Source organism: Scomber japonicus, chromosome 9 (assembly GCF_027409825.1).
Source record: "Scomber japonicus isolate fScoJap1 chromosome 9, fScoJap1.pri, whole genome shotgun sequence".
Classification (NCBI taxonomy): Eukaryota; Metazoa; Chordata; class Actinopteri; order Scombriformes; family Scombridae; genus Scomber; species Scomber japonicus.
In genome coordinates, this window is record NC_070586.1 from 16,771,561 (window position 1) to 16,786,714 (window position 15,154).

The following is a 15,154-nucleotide window of genomic DNA, read 5'->3' on the forward strand; positions in this document are numbered from 1 at the left end:
AGAGTTTCATTGTTGTCCAAAAATGACTAAAAATAATGAGCTAAACCAACATGTTCTTTCATCAGCATGTACATGGGCACTGTACTTTGACTTGATCCCACATATGCTGTTCTGTTAACATCAATACTCACACGTACACTAAATGTGTATCAATTCATTATTAATAAAGCCCCAACAAATGCACTTTTTTGCTAAAAGAAAAAAATCTGAAAAAAAAACTGTTTATGAAGAGAATATCTGAAAGCTGCCAAAATAATGACAAAAAGCTCAGGAGAAGTTGACAATGAGTTGATTTTGTTTTGCCAACTGCTGTTTCGAAAATTAAAAGTGAACTGTTAACACAGATAAGAAGTCCTGAAGGTACTCGTAATCACTGAAACTTTCAAAATGGTAACTGAGCAGACTCAATCTGCTGATGAGGATGAGATGTGATATGGTCAAAAGCTCCAGAACAAGTGAGTAAGTAAACCTTAAGAGTTGAGACAGGTTTGTCAAGAATACCCCATAAAGCTCAGTTTCATTGGCTGGTTATCAGTTACTCCTCCATATATTGGTTACTGATAATGACTAATGATACCTCCAAACTGCTGAATTACATTTGGTCCTCTTAAATAAGAAAACACTTGCTGTGAATGAAGAGCTTCTCTCAGTAATGGCAGTCAGCAAGGAGCCTCAAGATCACTCAATTGTTCATGTTTAAGCATTTCAGTGCTGCACATTCATTCAGGAGTGCATACCAGGTTGTTTCCCAAGATCATGCTCTGAATACTGAATAGCAACATAATGTGGAATGGAGGCATTATGTGAGCTGCCACAACAGCATTTTAGTCTCCAAAGATCTATTATCTTATCTTTCAGCAGCGCCTGAACATAACAAACACATTATTTATCAGTTAAACTGTGCAGATTGTTCTAATTTACTGACTTGTCATTATGTGAAAGCACTCCAATGTTGATGTTTTATGGAGGTGGTGATAACTTGCTTTGATAACAGGGTCTATACTGTATTATTTATGTTTTCCTCTGCGACCGGAAAACCTTGTGGTCACAATTTTGGCATTCTTTTTCATGCAAAGAATTTGGTTTTCTCTAGAAATGCTATCAGCTAATTCTTCTGTGCAATACCCCTTTCATACTGTGAGAAAACCTCCATCTGTAAAGATGCTTTACACACACACACACACACACACACACACACACAGACAGACACACGCACACACACACACACACACAGGCGGAGAGGAAAAGGAGTGGGAGGATGTGATGGTAAGATCTTTCCCCAGCTTTCCCTCCTTTCTGCTTACATGAGGTCACTCATGTGCATAAGTTCTAATAATGGTATCATCCCACCGTCTACAACAGAGAAACATTAACAGAGAGACAGAAATTCTGACACAAATGAAAATCAATATTAGTTTTATTTTTGACATAATGACAACAGAATGTTTGAATTTGCCCAAATTAAATTATAAAAAGAGCACAATGCATGATATATACAAAGGTAACATGACTTGTTACACCAGCAGAACTGAAAAAGTGACAATTTTAGAGACATAATATTTTAACCTTTAAACACACATACTCAGTGGACAGTTCAATGATATCTGATTCACCTCCTTCTTCAGTGTCTCTAACCCATTCGGGCTGCAGCTTTGGCAGCTAACCGCTCCTGTTTCTCCTGATTGGCTCTCTCCCTCATCTCCTTCTCCCTCTGAATCAGCTGTCTCTTCTCAGACTCCCAGGCCAGGACCCGGCTCTCGTACTGCTCCAAGTCAGGTTTCTCAGCAGCGGCCAGGTTCTGTTGGGCTAGAGTGGTCACTAAAGCCTGGAAGGAGGCGGTGTCCACTTTACCCTGAGACTCCAGCTGGCTGCTCAATTCCTGGAGAGGCAGGGAAACAGGAAGAAGTTGAAGGCATCATACATCACTGAATTTAAATGACTTGGGTGCAACCGTCATTTGAAACAAACCACTGCTGTCAGCTGAATCTATTTCAAAATACCCAAGACATTTGGATAATAAGCTATGGTTCTCAAAACCCAGAACAGCCAATTCATAAAAATATTTCAGTTTAGATCTTCAGAGAGAGAAAACAGAGTCAACATATTATTTCAAGAACACTGTGCTTATAAAAGCCCTGAAAAGACTAGTACTGTTTATAATTGTGAGCTTTAGGAGTGTATCTGTTGAAGCCACAGACTACTCTATCAAACAAAACACTATAATGGTATAAACATAATTGGTGTGAAACAACATTTAGACCATGAAGACCATCACAGTTTACACACACATGTGTAAATTGTGATTGAAAGACACTGAATGTCAAAGAAAGCAATCAAACCGAATATAGTTCAGCTGTTTGTTAGTTAAAGTGTGCTGCTTTGTTAAATTTCATATATAAACATGCCTTTGAATGTGCCGCAAGACAAATTCAAAATAAGTCTGACAATAAAGTAAAAACCAATCCAAACTAAACTAATCAAATCAAATCCAACCTGAGGCCAAAATTCTCCAGTGAGCTAAACTGAGCGGACAATCTCTCCCCTGGGATAGATGAACATTTAAAATATCAATCAAAAATATAACTGAACAATGACCACGAAATAAGTCAAATGAGAAAAGAACTAAACAGCACATTTTTATAGGGTTTTAATCTGTTATCTGTAGTTTGGACACACTGACTTGCCGCTATCTGATTTATAAGACACGTACTTATTCAGTTAAACAAGTCAAACCTTAGAAACTGTTTTTTTAAACTAGTGCGGTTTACTTTAATTCAAGGATTTAAAGAATGCGTCAGAGAGCCACTGTTGAAATAGTTTTTCTCACAGTTGAATCATCAGATGAATTTTCTCCACCTACATTCATCATCCAAATAAAGCAGTATATAGGCTTGATAGGGTTTGGTTCAAATGAAGCAGTGAGACTCCTCACTGGTACCCAGAAGAGAGACCATATCTCCCCAGTTCTAGCCTCTCTTCACTGGTATAGAATTGATTCTTGATTCTTTTGTTTTTAAAAGCACTATGTGAACTGGCACCAGGATACATCTTTGAATTTCTCATCCTCTATTCCGCTTCCAGACCCCTCAGATCTGCTCTCCATCCCACGCACCCAGATAAAAACCAAAGGTTGAGCCTTTTCAATTGTTGGCCCAAAATTGTGCAATAGTCTGCCACTGATGATCAGATTGTAACCCCTTCATTGATGTCATTTATGAAGTCATGCTTGACCACACTCCGCCTTGTGTTTGCTTGTGCGCTGCTGTTCGGGTTGTTTGATTGTAACCATCAATCAAATTTTAAATGACTCTGTAAAGCATTTTGGTCAACCTCTGTTGTTTTTAAATGTGCTCTATAAATAAATTGACTTGACTTGATGCTACAAAACAACCAATAGAAAGACTGTTGCCTGCCTACTAAACTATAGTTTTACAAGAAAGAGAGCCCAACCAGCAGCTCACAATTAGATTAATTAAGAGTAGAAAAAAATATCTGAAAAAAGATGCACTCAGTCTATCTAAAGAGCCACATTGAAGAGCAGGCCACTGGTTTAAAGACTGTCCAATGAGCTTTTCACATCTTCCAGGTAGACACAGATTACTCTTCATTTCAGAGCAGAAATTAAATTAAAGAGGAATGTCTTGAGACTGATATTTCAATACACATGAGTCTTTACAGTTATATTATCGTCACATGTGGTAATTTAGCTGAAACCATTTTAAATCTCTTCTAGTGGAGAGTTTCGGGAAACTATTTAATCGGATTTCAGTCAATCAATTAAAAAGAAACCCTTCAGCATGCTGTCCAGTGAGATTGGACTTGGCAGACTGAGTTACAATCCCAGACACAGCAGGAAACCCACTTTATCAAGTTTACAGCACTGGCCTGACAAGGGAAACATATTTAAATTCAGTGGCTGCTACAAATAAAAGCACACCAGGTGTAGACAACAAAAACCCCCACCTTGAATCTGCTGGTATAATGAGATAGATTTTCTCGTTCTGCCTGGTCTTCTTCATCTACGGCGTCCTGTTTCTTGTCTTCCTCTCCTCCTGACTCCTCTCCAGAGGAGTCAGAGTCTGAAGCAGAAGATAGCTCCTGCAGCAAGTTATTCACGTAGTCCAGCTGCAAAATAACACAATAATGATGTTATGTATGTATAAAAAAGTGTATTTCAAGTTTATTATGTTCGAAAATGTGATATAGTTGTGATACAGATGCAGTTCAAAGAGCTGAAAGAGCTATAACTGTCTGAAATGAGTTTACTTGTCGCATATTATAAAATTGTATACAACATTTGAAACTTTTTAAGAAGATGCTGTCGCTTATTTGAATGATTACAAAGGAGACACATAATGATTTAAGAGGCTGAACATGATACTTGACGACTTACCTCTAAATCTTAGGAAGAGGTAAGATTAACTGTGACCTGAGGCAGCAGTCACCAGCACCTTGGTCTGAGTCCTAATATTTCCTCTCTGTCCTACAGTGTTATCTGCTCTGTCTACATTATTGCTGCGCCGCTGTCTGACACAGGCTGTTTAGTTCCTGTTTCAGTGATTCTCACAGACATCCTCAGTGCTCCAGGCTTTTCAAAATCTCATTAGACACGAACAAAGCTGAACTATTGAACTGGACAGTGCGAGCCAGATTAGAGGAGCTACACCCAACTGTGTGCGTGCATGTATGTAAAAAATGACCACAATATGACAGCATGTGTGTTCTGTCTCAGCTGATGAAGACTGTCTGTGTCAAGTCCCCACGCCTGGAGAGTAACAGCAGTCTGCCTCTATTGTGTGCGCGTGTGTGTGTGTGTGTGTAATATCGTGTTGATGAGTCTGCTATGTGACTCACAGACTGTGACATTTTGATTTTAGACACAGATTGCTATTTGAAAGAAAGTTTAATACAGATTCATGTGACAGAAAGAGTCTCCAACACTTTGGGGAATGTCAATAGTAAAGATCATCAAGAATGTGTGGTGTTTGTTTATATCTTGCACTTGTATAAGATGTAAAAGGACTTCACTGTAGGTTGATGCTGTACATATATTGTGCCGTCTGTTGCTATATTGCTCTTTTGTTTTTCTGCACGCTATATGTTTACTGTCACTGTTATTAGTGTCTGTTGAAGTGAAATATGTGTTTGATTTGTTCTTAACCGAGAAAGTTTTTTTGCTCGTTTCGTTTTCATTAAAGAAATAAAGAAAAAGAACATTTCTAATAATTCTTTAAAGGCACCCTTTTGTCATGTTGTCTTGGGTGATATATGACATAATTAAGGAGACGACCAATTATGTTTTTGTTATTGATTAATACGTGGACTATTTTCTTAATTCATCGATTCCTCTTTTAGGCTATACAATGCCAGGAATAAGTCATGCCATTACTATTTCCCAAAATCTAAGTTAACATATTCAAAAGTTTTGATTTATTCAAGCAAAAGTCCTATACCCAAAATTACTAAGCATCAAGTAGTCACATCTAACAGTGAAATTTTCCACTGTTTTTATTGCTGATTCATTTTCTGACAATTGACTGATTGATAATCGTTCAATTGTTTCAGCTCTAAATATAATGGCATGCTCGACTTCAACAGACTCAAGAGTCACCTGGGTTCTCCTCATGGTAGAGTGGTAACCTTGAAACAACATTACATCGTCTGGACTTTGGAGATGTTTTGTGATGTCACTGTTCAGAGCAGTGCTTAGTCCTAAATGACAATGTCTTTTTCATGTCTGACTCTACATAAACTAAATTTAATAAACCCTGTAGATAATAAACAGCTTGTGATTAAACATGCAGTAGCTGTTTCTAAAGGGGGAAAAAAAAAAAGCTTCTTTCTGATGAGTCTGTGTGTGACGTCTACACGAGCAGACACAATTCATTACTGCCGTCATGATTAGGGGCTCAATTTTCCTGTCCTTACTGTGTCTTTGGACAGCTTGACATCATCACCGGGAACAGCCGCCACTTTCTCCATGACAGCCAGCGCTTGGCTCAGATATCCACGGGTCCAGAGGAGGGGCATCCCTTTGAATACGGCATGTATGCCCTTTAGCATCTCTACCTTGCCTGCATGGCCAATGAAGAGGAGAATAAATGAGACAAGCAGCATAATGACAAAAGCACAGGATTAATCCACTGCCAAAATAACAAATATAAGAGAGAAGAAACCCAAACACACACCGAGGAAAGCATTGCCTAGTAGCTGAGCACTGAGTCCGACAGTGTTGTCTTGCTTCAGTCCACAGATGAGCAGTGACGCACCTAACAGCCTCTCCTCCAACACCTGAACAGTACAGAACGAGTGTTTTATTATTTTTCTTAGCCCTTCACAAAATGGCTCTTCATGGGAGAGTTCACCACTGACTTTCCAACAACTCATTTTCCCCAAAAATCAATGTGTGACATTTTCAGCTAAAGCCCCTCATTCATCACTCTGAGAATCAGGAAATGGATGACATCTGAGTAATGCTCAAGGTCATGCTTTTCCAAGTGTAAGAATATTCTAGGATCATTTGTTTTCATAACAGCTCCCATGTTGTTGATCATCCAGTTTCACTCACAGTGAGTTGTGGTCTGGTTGCTAGGTAACTGCCCAGCGCATACAGAGACAGGATCTGTGTGGATGGAAGGTCGAAGGCCTCCTGATGCATCACCTCCTCGACCACAGTGCACGCACCTGAATATTACAACAAAACATTACGTCACTTTTACACTCTGTAATTAAAGTCATTGCTGCTTTTCTTTTTTCTTTTCAGATGTCAATTTGTTACTATTGCTAATATTAATTTTTGATCATATTACAGATTTTTGATTTGTTTTACAACTGAAAGAGGCGGAAAGATGAAAGTACAGTTATGTTTAAAAATCATCTGATTATGAGCACTCAATATCAATACCAGAATTCAGTCAAAATACTGACATTGGTCCAGTTTCTCAGACAGAGATTAAGACTAGTCCTAGACTAAAGATAAGATTCTGTGGAAATATCCATTGAGAAACAACTCCAGTCTTGGACTAGAGTTAATCCCTGTCCAGGAAATCGGCCCATTAAGTTATAAACAAACCTTAGTCTATCAGTTGCTGTAATAAAGATTCTAATATGTTAATAATAAAGTGAAATAGAGCTGTACCAATCAGTTGTTGGTGGATAGATTACATTTTGATAATCGATTATTGTTTCTAGTCATTTTTTCCAAGAGAAAATACTACAATTCTTTTCATGTCTAAAGTTTTTTGACGCTTGCAGATGTGTTTTGTTGCTTCCGTGGCTACATACACAAATAGTGGATATTGTTGCTGTAAAATTGTTTGATGCATCTATAGAGGGCTTGAGCACTGTCTGATTGTTTTCTGTCTTATATCTGTAGCCAGCTGGCACACTTACAGATATACTGATTAATTTGCGCTGTCCTTATAAATAAATACAAAAAAATAAATAAATATGAATATTTTCTGGTTTCTTCAGTCTTCTATGATAGTCATCTCATTTCCCTTTATGTTATTAACTGTTGTTATTAATAAGGAAAAAACAAGGCTACACCTTGGACAGTGATGATGATGATTTTTCACCATTTTCTAACATTTTACAGACTGGAGGACTAATTGATTCATTACTTATCAGTTCTCCATCACAAAAAGTGGTATCTTTCCAAACAAAGAAAAAGAAAGTGAAAAATCTGAGTTGACAGCTCCCACCGCTGCAAATATTCAGAGTCAACAAGAATGTGTTTGGAAACTTGCAGGGACTGTGCTCTATTTCAGTCTCTCTAAATCATTTTTAGTCCAAATGTTTGATTGAAAACATGTTTTAAAATTCCCTTACTTTTAAAATCTCCTTCCTTAATGTAAGAGTCTATGAGCAGGTTGAAGGTGAAGTCATCTGGGAATATACCATACTGGACCTGCACACAAACACATACACACACATTTGTGTTTACAGTCATCAGAGATTTTATTTTTACACATTTTTGTATTCATGTACTTTCGTGTTTACCTGACATGATTTAGTAAAGATGGTATAAATCACACACAAAAAAACTCTGAAGCACCACTGACATCAAGACCTCTAATCTCACAGTAACATGACACAAATTAAAACAACAGAGGCTCTCATACTGACCACACAGGCTCTGCTTTACCTCACTGTAAACACCTCACTGGTTAGTGGACGTCTCTGCTGATGCAATAATCCAGTGATGCCCAGATACTACAGCTCATTTAGCGACAGTATGCACGCTGGGTTGAAAATGTCAAACACGTTTGATGTTATTTGTGCTGCTCAGATCAGTCTGAAAATAAACGTGTGTGGTTCAAACTGAATCTGTAATCCTTCACACTGCCAGATAACTGCAGCTGTCAGAACTGATCAGGAGCCCCTGATCAGAGCCTCTCTCTGATGATGACCATCTTCTCATCAAATTGTTTTCATGTGTCTTTTCACCCTTTTGCTAGTTTACTGTCTGTAAAGAATAACTGGAGGGCATATAATGTGTTGCATACCTTGTTTTGAAGTGTGTGCAGGGCCTTCTCTCTGGCACCGTATTTTAGACACTGTCTGATCCAGCTGTGAATGGTCCAGTCTCGCAGGTACCAACAGTTTGGACTGTGACGAAACCTGGGGGGAAAAACAAAACACACACACACACACACACACACACACACACACACACACACACACACACACACACAGGTTATATTGTATTTCTGTCACAGCTTTTCTTCATTACGGTGTAATGTAGAATTGCGGGAAAGAGAAGAGATAACAATTAACCACACTTGAGCATCACAAGTCTGTTGTGGAAAACAATTTCAGTTAATGAGCCACGAGTAATTTGCAAATTTGTCATTAACAAGACAGCTGAATTAGGAAAAATCAGGACTTATAAATTAACACAGACATCAAACATGGTAGAAGGTATTAGCAATAATAATTAATACTTACAAAACCTCTTAAAGTGAAAAGGTAGTTATTTCATTTTCACCCGATCATGAAAACGAACGTGCTCTGAATAAGGGGTGCAATTGGAAAATATACTAAATCTTGCAATCACAAGAATGGACTAGATTCCAGAGGAAGGAGTAAACAGGAAAGGTCTGGAGTTGCCCCGAACAAAGAAAAGCATGTGACTGAACATAAACCAAAACAGACAAACCAAACAGACAATTCATTCCAAGAAAAGCACAAAAGTTGGTACCTTACACAAAAAAACGAGCACTGATCAGCGTATTTGACACAGAGATAAATGTAGAAGACAGAGTGACTTCTCTTACTTGTAAAGGTAGTACTCCGCTTGATCGACTTCCTCTCGACATGATATGTTGTCAACGAACTGAAAAACAAACACAAAATAAAAACTTTATCCCCCTGTGCCTACAAATATCAAACAGGTTTATTGGTTTAACACAATTGATAAAATACAGGTGATAGAAATGTCAACACAGCTTACCCTCGACACAGACAGAGAGCTAACTGGAAGGTTTCTTTCATAAGTCCTGTCCATAATGTTTGCCAGAACAGCTGTAGGTTAAAAAATGAAAAATAAGAAAACAACAAACAAACAGAAAACACAAATACTGTTCAGTAAGTTATGTAATAAATAAAGTACGCGTCACAGTTGAAAACTTGCCCAAAACAAACCTGAATGTACTCAATAATTGTCAATTCATCAACCTTTTTGAAACATTTTACAAAACTTTTGATTTCATTGAGTTTTATTTAATTCAGTAAGTATTGTGAGGCAACCCAGTCTCACATCAAAATATGTTAATAGCTACATACTGTAGGTCCACAACCCAAAACATATTAGTATCATAATAACGACTCTAAAATAGTCAGGTGCCTACATTTTTGTCCTATTCTTTTCTATTGGCCTGCATCTCTGTCAGCAAAACAAAAACAAATAGTTTTGACATTCTGATAACATTAGCATTTTATCTTCATAATCTTTGTTGATTTAATGTATATGATGTTTAGTTTGTCAGTTATTATGAAGAAATATTTAGGCTTTTTATTGCTGCTATGATGGTATGATAACGCAGTTGCATGTTTGAATCATTGTCTTTGCATATCTGTTGTTTGTGTTATTTTATGTTTGATTATGTTCTTTTAGTAATAAACACAGATTTTGGATCAGGAATGAACTGAATTTGAAGCTTTGTGACTGACAGAGTGGAGGACCCGCCTGGAAAAAATATTCACTGAATGAAGATTATGAAAATACAATACAAATTTCTCACAAGAAATGTTATCAAAATGCATTTTAATGATGGAACAATCTTTAAAAAATGAACTTTCCACTGAGAATAAAAGTAATGTCAGCCTTTTTTGTTTGTTTGTAAAGACTTGACAGTCATTTGACGTGGATAAAAAAGAACAGGCAAAAAATATAAAATAAAAATAATTGTGTTATGTTATGTAACTGTTTGATGATGTTCTTTCAGTAATAAATAGATTTTGGAGCGGCCAGGGATGAAATGTTATCAAAACACATTTTAATAATGGAACATTTTCCACTGAGAATTAAAGTAATGTCAGTCTTTTTGTGTTTGTTTGAAGAGACTAGACAGTCATGTGATGTGGACCCATGTCAATGAAAATGAATAGGCAAAAAAAAAAAGAACAAAAAAGCATCTCACAATTTTAGAGCCGTTATTGTGAAACTAATACTTTTTGCACTGTGGACCATTGTAGCTCTTGTACAATTTGATGTGAGACTGAGTTGTGTTTTTAAATAGTGCACTGTGTCGATGCAGCACTACACTGCCACCATGTGTTGATCACCTGCACACACAGTAAGATATGAAGCTAGACTGCTGCATGCAACCATCCATAAAACAAAAGGTTTCATTCTCCATCATTTTCTTGACATGATATAACCTGCAATACTCCTGATTATGGGTATCATTTGGAAATTTAATGGTAGGGCTTCTACAATATGAATATATATTGTAGAATATATAATATAGAAGTTTCTGTATTACTACCACAACAATACTTTCAATACCTTACTATGAGGATTATGTTTTGCTTCTTTTCCATTTAACAAAACATGCTAAACTTCTCCATTGCATCATAGATTTTGTCTTCACACAAAGCAGCTGTAAAGCTTTAATCAAAAAATGCTGTTTAAACTTAGCAAACCTATCATTTAAGGAGGAAAAACTACTTTAAAGGCTTCTTCAAAGGTTGTATCCAAAGACTGCTTTCTCTTGCCTGACTTTTGTATCCTTAGTAGCCTTCAGTACCCCACACTGGGATCCTTCAGATAATCTCCAACATCTTAACCTCTAACCATAAAGGCGAGTCTTTATAGCTATTAGGACAGTTCAAAACGTCTTATGATAAAACATTACTGTTAGCACTCTTACCCAGGTTCTGAGGATCTTTCTCTCTTGCCTCCCACACTTTGGTGTCTGTATAAGCAGATGAGAGCAGCCATCTTCTAGCTGCAAAGACAAACATGAAGTCAAGAATACTACATGGATGTAAAGGTCAGGGTCACAGTTTTTTAAGTGTCTTGACAGAAATGACAGTCACGTGCCAAAATTAACACCAAATGAGGGTTTCCTCGCCACAATGATCCCTTCTGTTCATTAAAATATCCCTTCATAGAGCACTTATAATGTAAGTAATGGCAGCCAAAATCCACAAGCCTCCTTCTGTACAAAAAATGTAGCTTCAGCCGTCAAAATTAGTCAAATCAAGTAGATATCTTTTAAATTACAGTTACTTATTTAGCACCAAAGTCCCTGGTTTGATACTATGTTTCCACCACAGCTCAACAGGAAAACACAGAGAGAATTTAATGCTAAAAGGACTGTAAATGTAGCAGATATACAAATGATATGACTAACACATGAGCTTCAGATCAACTTTTAAATGTATTTGACCTCCATCACTGACATTAAAAGCACATTTGAAGGACCTGTTAATAGTCCGTATGAACAGGAAGAATACTTACAGTAAGAAAACATCTTTCAGTGTTCATATGGGCACCTGACTGTTAAAACAGACTTTAGACCATTTTAGTTAAATAAAAGTGTAATGACAGAAAAGTGTGGTTCAGATTAGCCTCGGTAACGTTAGCTGCCCTCATTTAGCTAATAACAAGACCTGCGGACATTTCGCTCTTCTTGCCAAAACAGGACGATAATAATCAAATTAATACAAGATAAATAACCTGCAAAAACAAACCGAACTGTGATTTTATCGTAGATAGGTTTGAGATGTGCCTACCTGAAAAAGAGGGAGATAAACTTTTAACTTTGACAGCTGCAGTCACACATCGTTTCAACACGGAGGATGCCATCTTTGGACGATACCACTTCAACGCAACGCGGGGGAGTGTTGGATATTCTGGGTAAAACCAAGTCAGCTCTGCTTCCAACAGACATGGATCATGGTCATTTAGCTAAAGTAAGTATTATCAATGAATTTTTCTGTGCATAAAAAATATTTTATGCACAGAAAATGTATTTGCTCGTGATACATCAACGACTTATATAAAACTGTTTAAAAAGTAGCCAGAATGTACGGCAAACACTGTTTTAACACGCTGCAGCTGCAACCAAACTAGATAGTCCTAAAATTAAACCAAAATGCGTCAAAAATGTGTTTTTATTTTCTTCTCCTAATATCTAGACTTACCTGCCAGACTATTGAGAGTCGAAAACAAAGAGATAAAAGCAACGTTTGGCGCCAAGATACATGGAATACGCAGTGACAGGAAATAACTCGATTACCATATTATTTTTTTAAGTATAAATTTTGCCCCCCCAAAAAAGAATGAATGTGCAATAATAAACAAATCATACATTTTCTGTATTTATTCATTTACTTTTTATTCATTCATTTTTTATTCATTTATACCTAGTTTTTTATCTGAATTTATTTATTTAGCTCCATATTTATGTATTTATTTTACATATTTGTACAGAATTTATGTATTTATTTCCACAATTATTTCTGTTTTGATAAAAAAAAGATCTACTAAAAGTAAATTAGCAGGCTTGCCAATAAGCACAGTGAATAAAATAATAAGTGTTTCCTTTTCTGTATTACAAAAACCAAAAGTATAGTCTTTATTTAGCTCCAGCTTTACAGTATAAAATCTGTTATTTTCTCTCTATTAATTTGTTAGTTATTTAGTCGGCAAAACTGTTTAGAGATGTTTCAATGAAATAGTGTCAAATAATAGATATAATATACAAAAGTCAGTTAAATGTGAATCCATTGTTACATTTATTATGAATTAATAACTTCCCTCCAATCAATGTAATTGTTGAAAGTTAAAGATAATAACCAGTAAAACACACATAACTTGCTTTTCTGAAATTAATATCACTGCAGTAGGTTGTTTCAATAGAAAAAAAGAAATATAGAGCAGGACCAATTTTGTGACAGTAGAGGGTGCTATTTATGTTATGAGGAGGCAGACCAGATAAATACACACAAGCAGGTATGCAGGAGCTTCACTTTGCCTTGTGGCAATGAAAAGGCTCAACATTATTCAACATGGTTGACTACTTCCTGACGCTCATCAGGACACTAAATGTGTCTGGTCATGTTTAAATGATTGCAAAGAACCCTTAAAATAGTAACATATCCTCAAAACAAAGGAAGGATGATATTGCACTTAAATATTGAGTTATTTTAGTCTAAATATGTAACACTTTGTGGATTTTGTGCACACAGTAGCAGGGCTGTTGACCTGCTGTCCCTTCTGTCAGTGAGCCAGTGTTTTTGTTCTCCATAAGTACTACAGGAGGACAGCCCTTGGCTATAATTACAGTAGAGCTGCTTGGCACTGGGTCAAAGGAGGTGACAGGTTGAATCTGGGGTGGGACAGTTTTGTTAAACAAAACATGGAAGAATTTTAGCACCCTCTAGTTTGCTCACTATCCAGCAAAACAGGAAGCTCTTACCTGAGCTGCTGCTCTGGAGAGAAGTCAAGGGAAGTAAACATTTCTACACAAACTGGAGAAACTGTTAAATCTTTTCAGGAATATACAGTATTAATGGAGTCTAATATTCAATGCCATTCTATGCATTTTGCTCTTTTTGGCATCGTATGAAATGTAAACATTGCACGAGGAAAGTATACAATTAGGTTTAATCTAAAATGTACTATTCCTGCACAACTCTCTTTATTTAGGAAATAATAATAATAGTAATTATTTTCACTATCTCCATTACAGTCATGCTGAATCTGCTTCCACACAGACTGTTGCCTGAATAGATGAGACAAAAAGGCATATGACACAAAAATTACATTGTAAGATGTCTGTTTGCACATGATGACACGGCCTTTTAATTTACTATATCAACAGATGGATAGCACACGCCAACCGAATGAATTAATGTGTTCTTGTGAGTCTTCAATAATGTTTCAGAGTGAAATATTGCATCTTATCCAATCAATCAGATAAGAGCATCAACAGTTGCCGTTTGTTGTATTGGTTTGAGTTTCAATTATTTGAAAAGGTAAACTGCATAATATGCAATGGTATTCACAGTGTCAAAAAATACACACACAAACACACACACACACACTTTTTTTCTTCAGTGTTGGACTTTAAAGATTTACCAAAATAGAAAGTTAGGACCCCCTCATCATATTAAAAGTTGACCTCTGCTTGTAGTATGTTTGAGAAAATGAAAATTTTATGACTGTCTGTTTAAAGACTCTGTGCATTAGAAAATACGACACTGCATCAAGAACAAATCTGGAAAATGTTTGAATACTTAAGAAGGAGAAGTTTCTGAAATAAAGGAGCAAAGACGCTGTAAGGGGGAAGGTTTTGTAACTTATGATTCTATAGTATACGTATGATAAAAAGAGTGAATTGCCAGATTACATAATACTGTGGGTAATTATGCTTCAGAGGGAATGGAACAGGATGGGCATGGGCACCACCCTGTAATATACAATTTGACATGGACCTTGTATTAACACTGAAAAAAAGTGCCATAATCCCTGGTCATACCTCTTGATTCTTATCTAAAAAGAGATCTTTTTGTTGGGATCTTTATCAGTGATACTACAGACTTTATAGTCTACAAAAAAGTAACGAGGATCAGGTCTGGATTAGTTCACTGATGAATCTGTGACTAGATAAATCATTTGTTAAAAAAAAAAGAAAGTGAA

At 36.6% G+C, this 15,154-nt stretch overlaps 1 protein-coding gene across 1 annotated transcript; it reads right to left on the reverse strand.

Annotated features, from left to right (window-relative positions):
- Positions 1-1,420: 1,420 nt before the first annotated feature.
- On the reverse strand, positions 1,421-12,316 carry mrps27 (mitochondrial ribosomal protein S27). Its single transcript, XM_053325738.1, has 11 exons — positions 12,244-12,316; positions 11,376-11,453; positions 9,455-9,525; positions 9,279-9,337; positions 8,508-8,622; positions 7,831-7,909; positions 6,569-6,684; positions 6,189-6,291; positions 5,929-6,074; positions 3,964-4,125; positions 1,421-1,879 (listed from the first exon to the last, which is right to left on the reverse strand). Exons 1-11 carry the CDS (start codon positions 12,314-12,316, stop codon positions 1,631-1,633), a joined length of 1,251 nt encoding a protein of 416 aa, XP_053181713.1. The 3' UTR covers positions 1,421-1,630.
- Between the last annotated feature and the right edge of the window lie 2,838 nt (positions 12,317-15,154).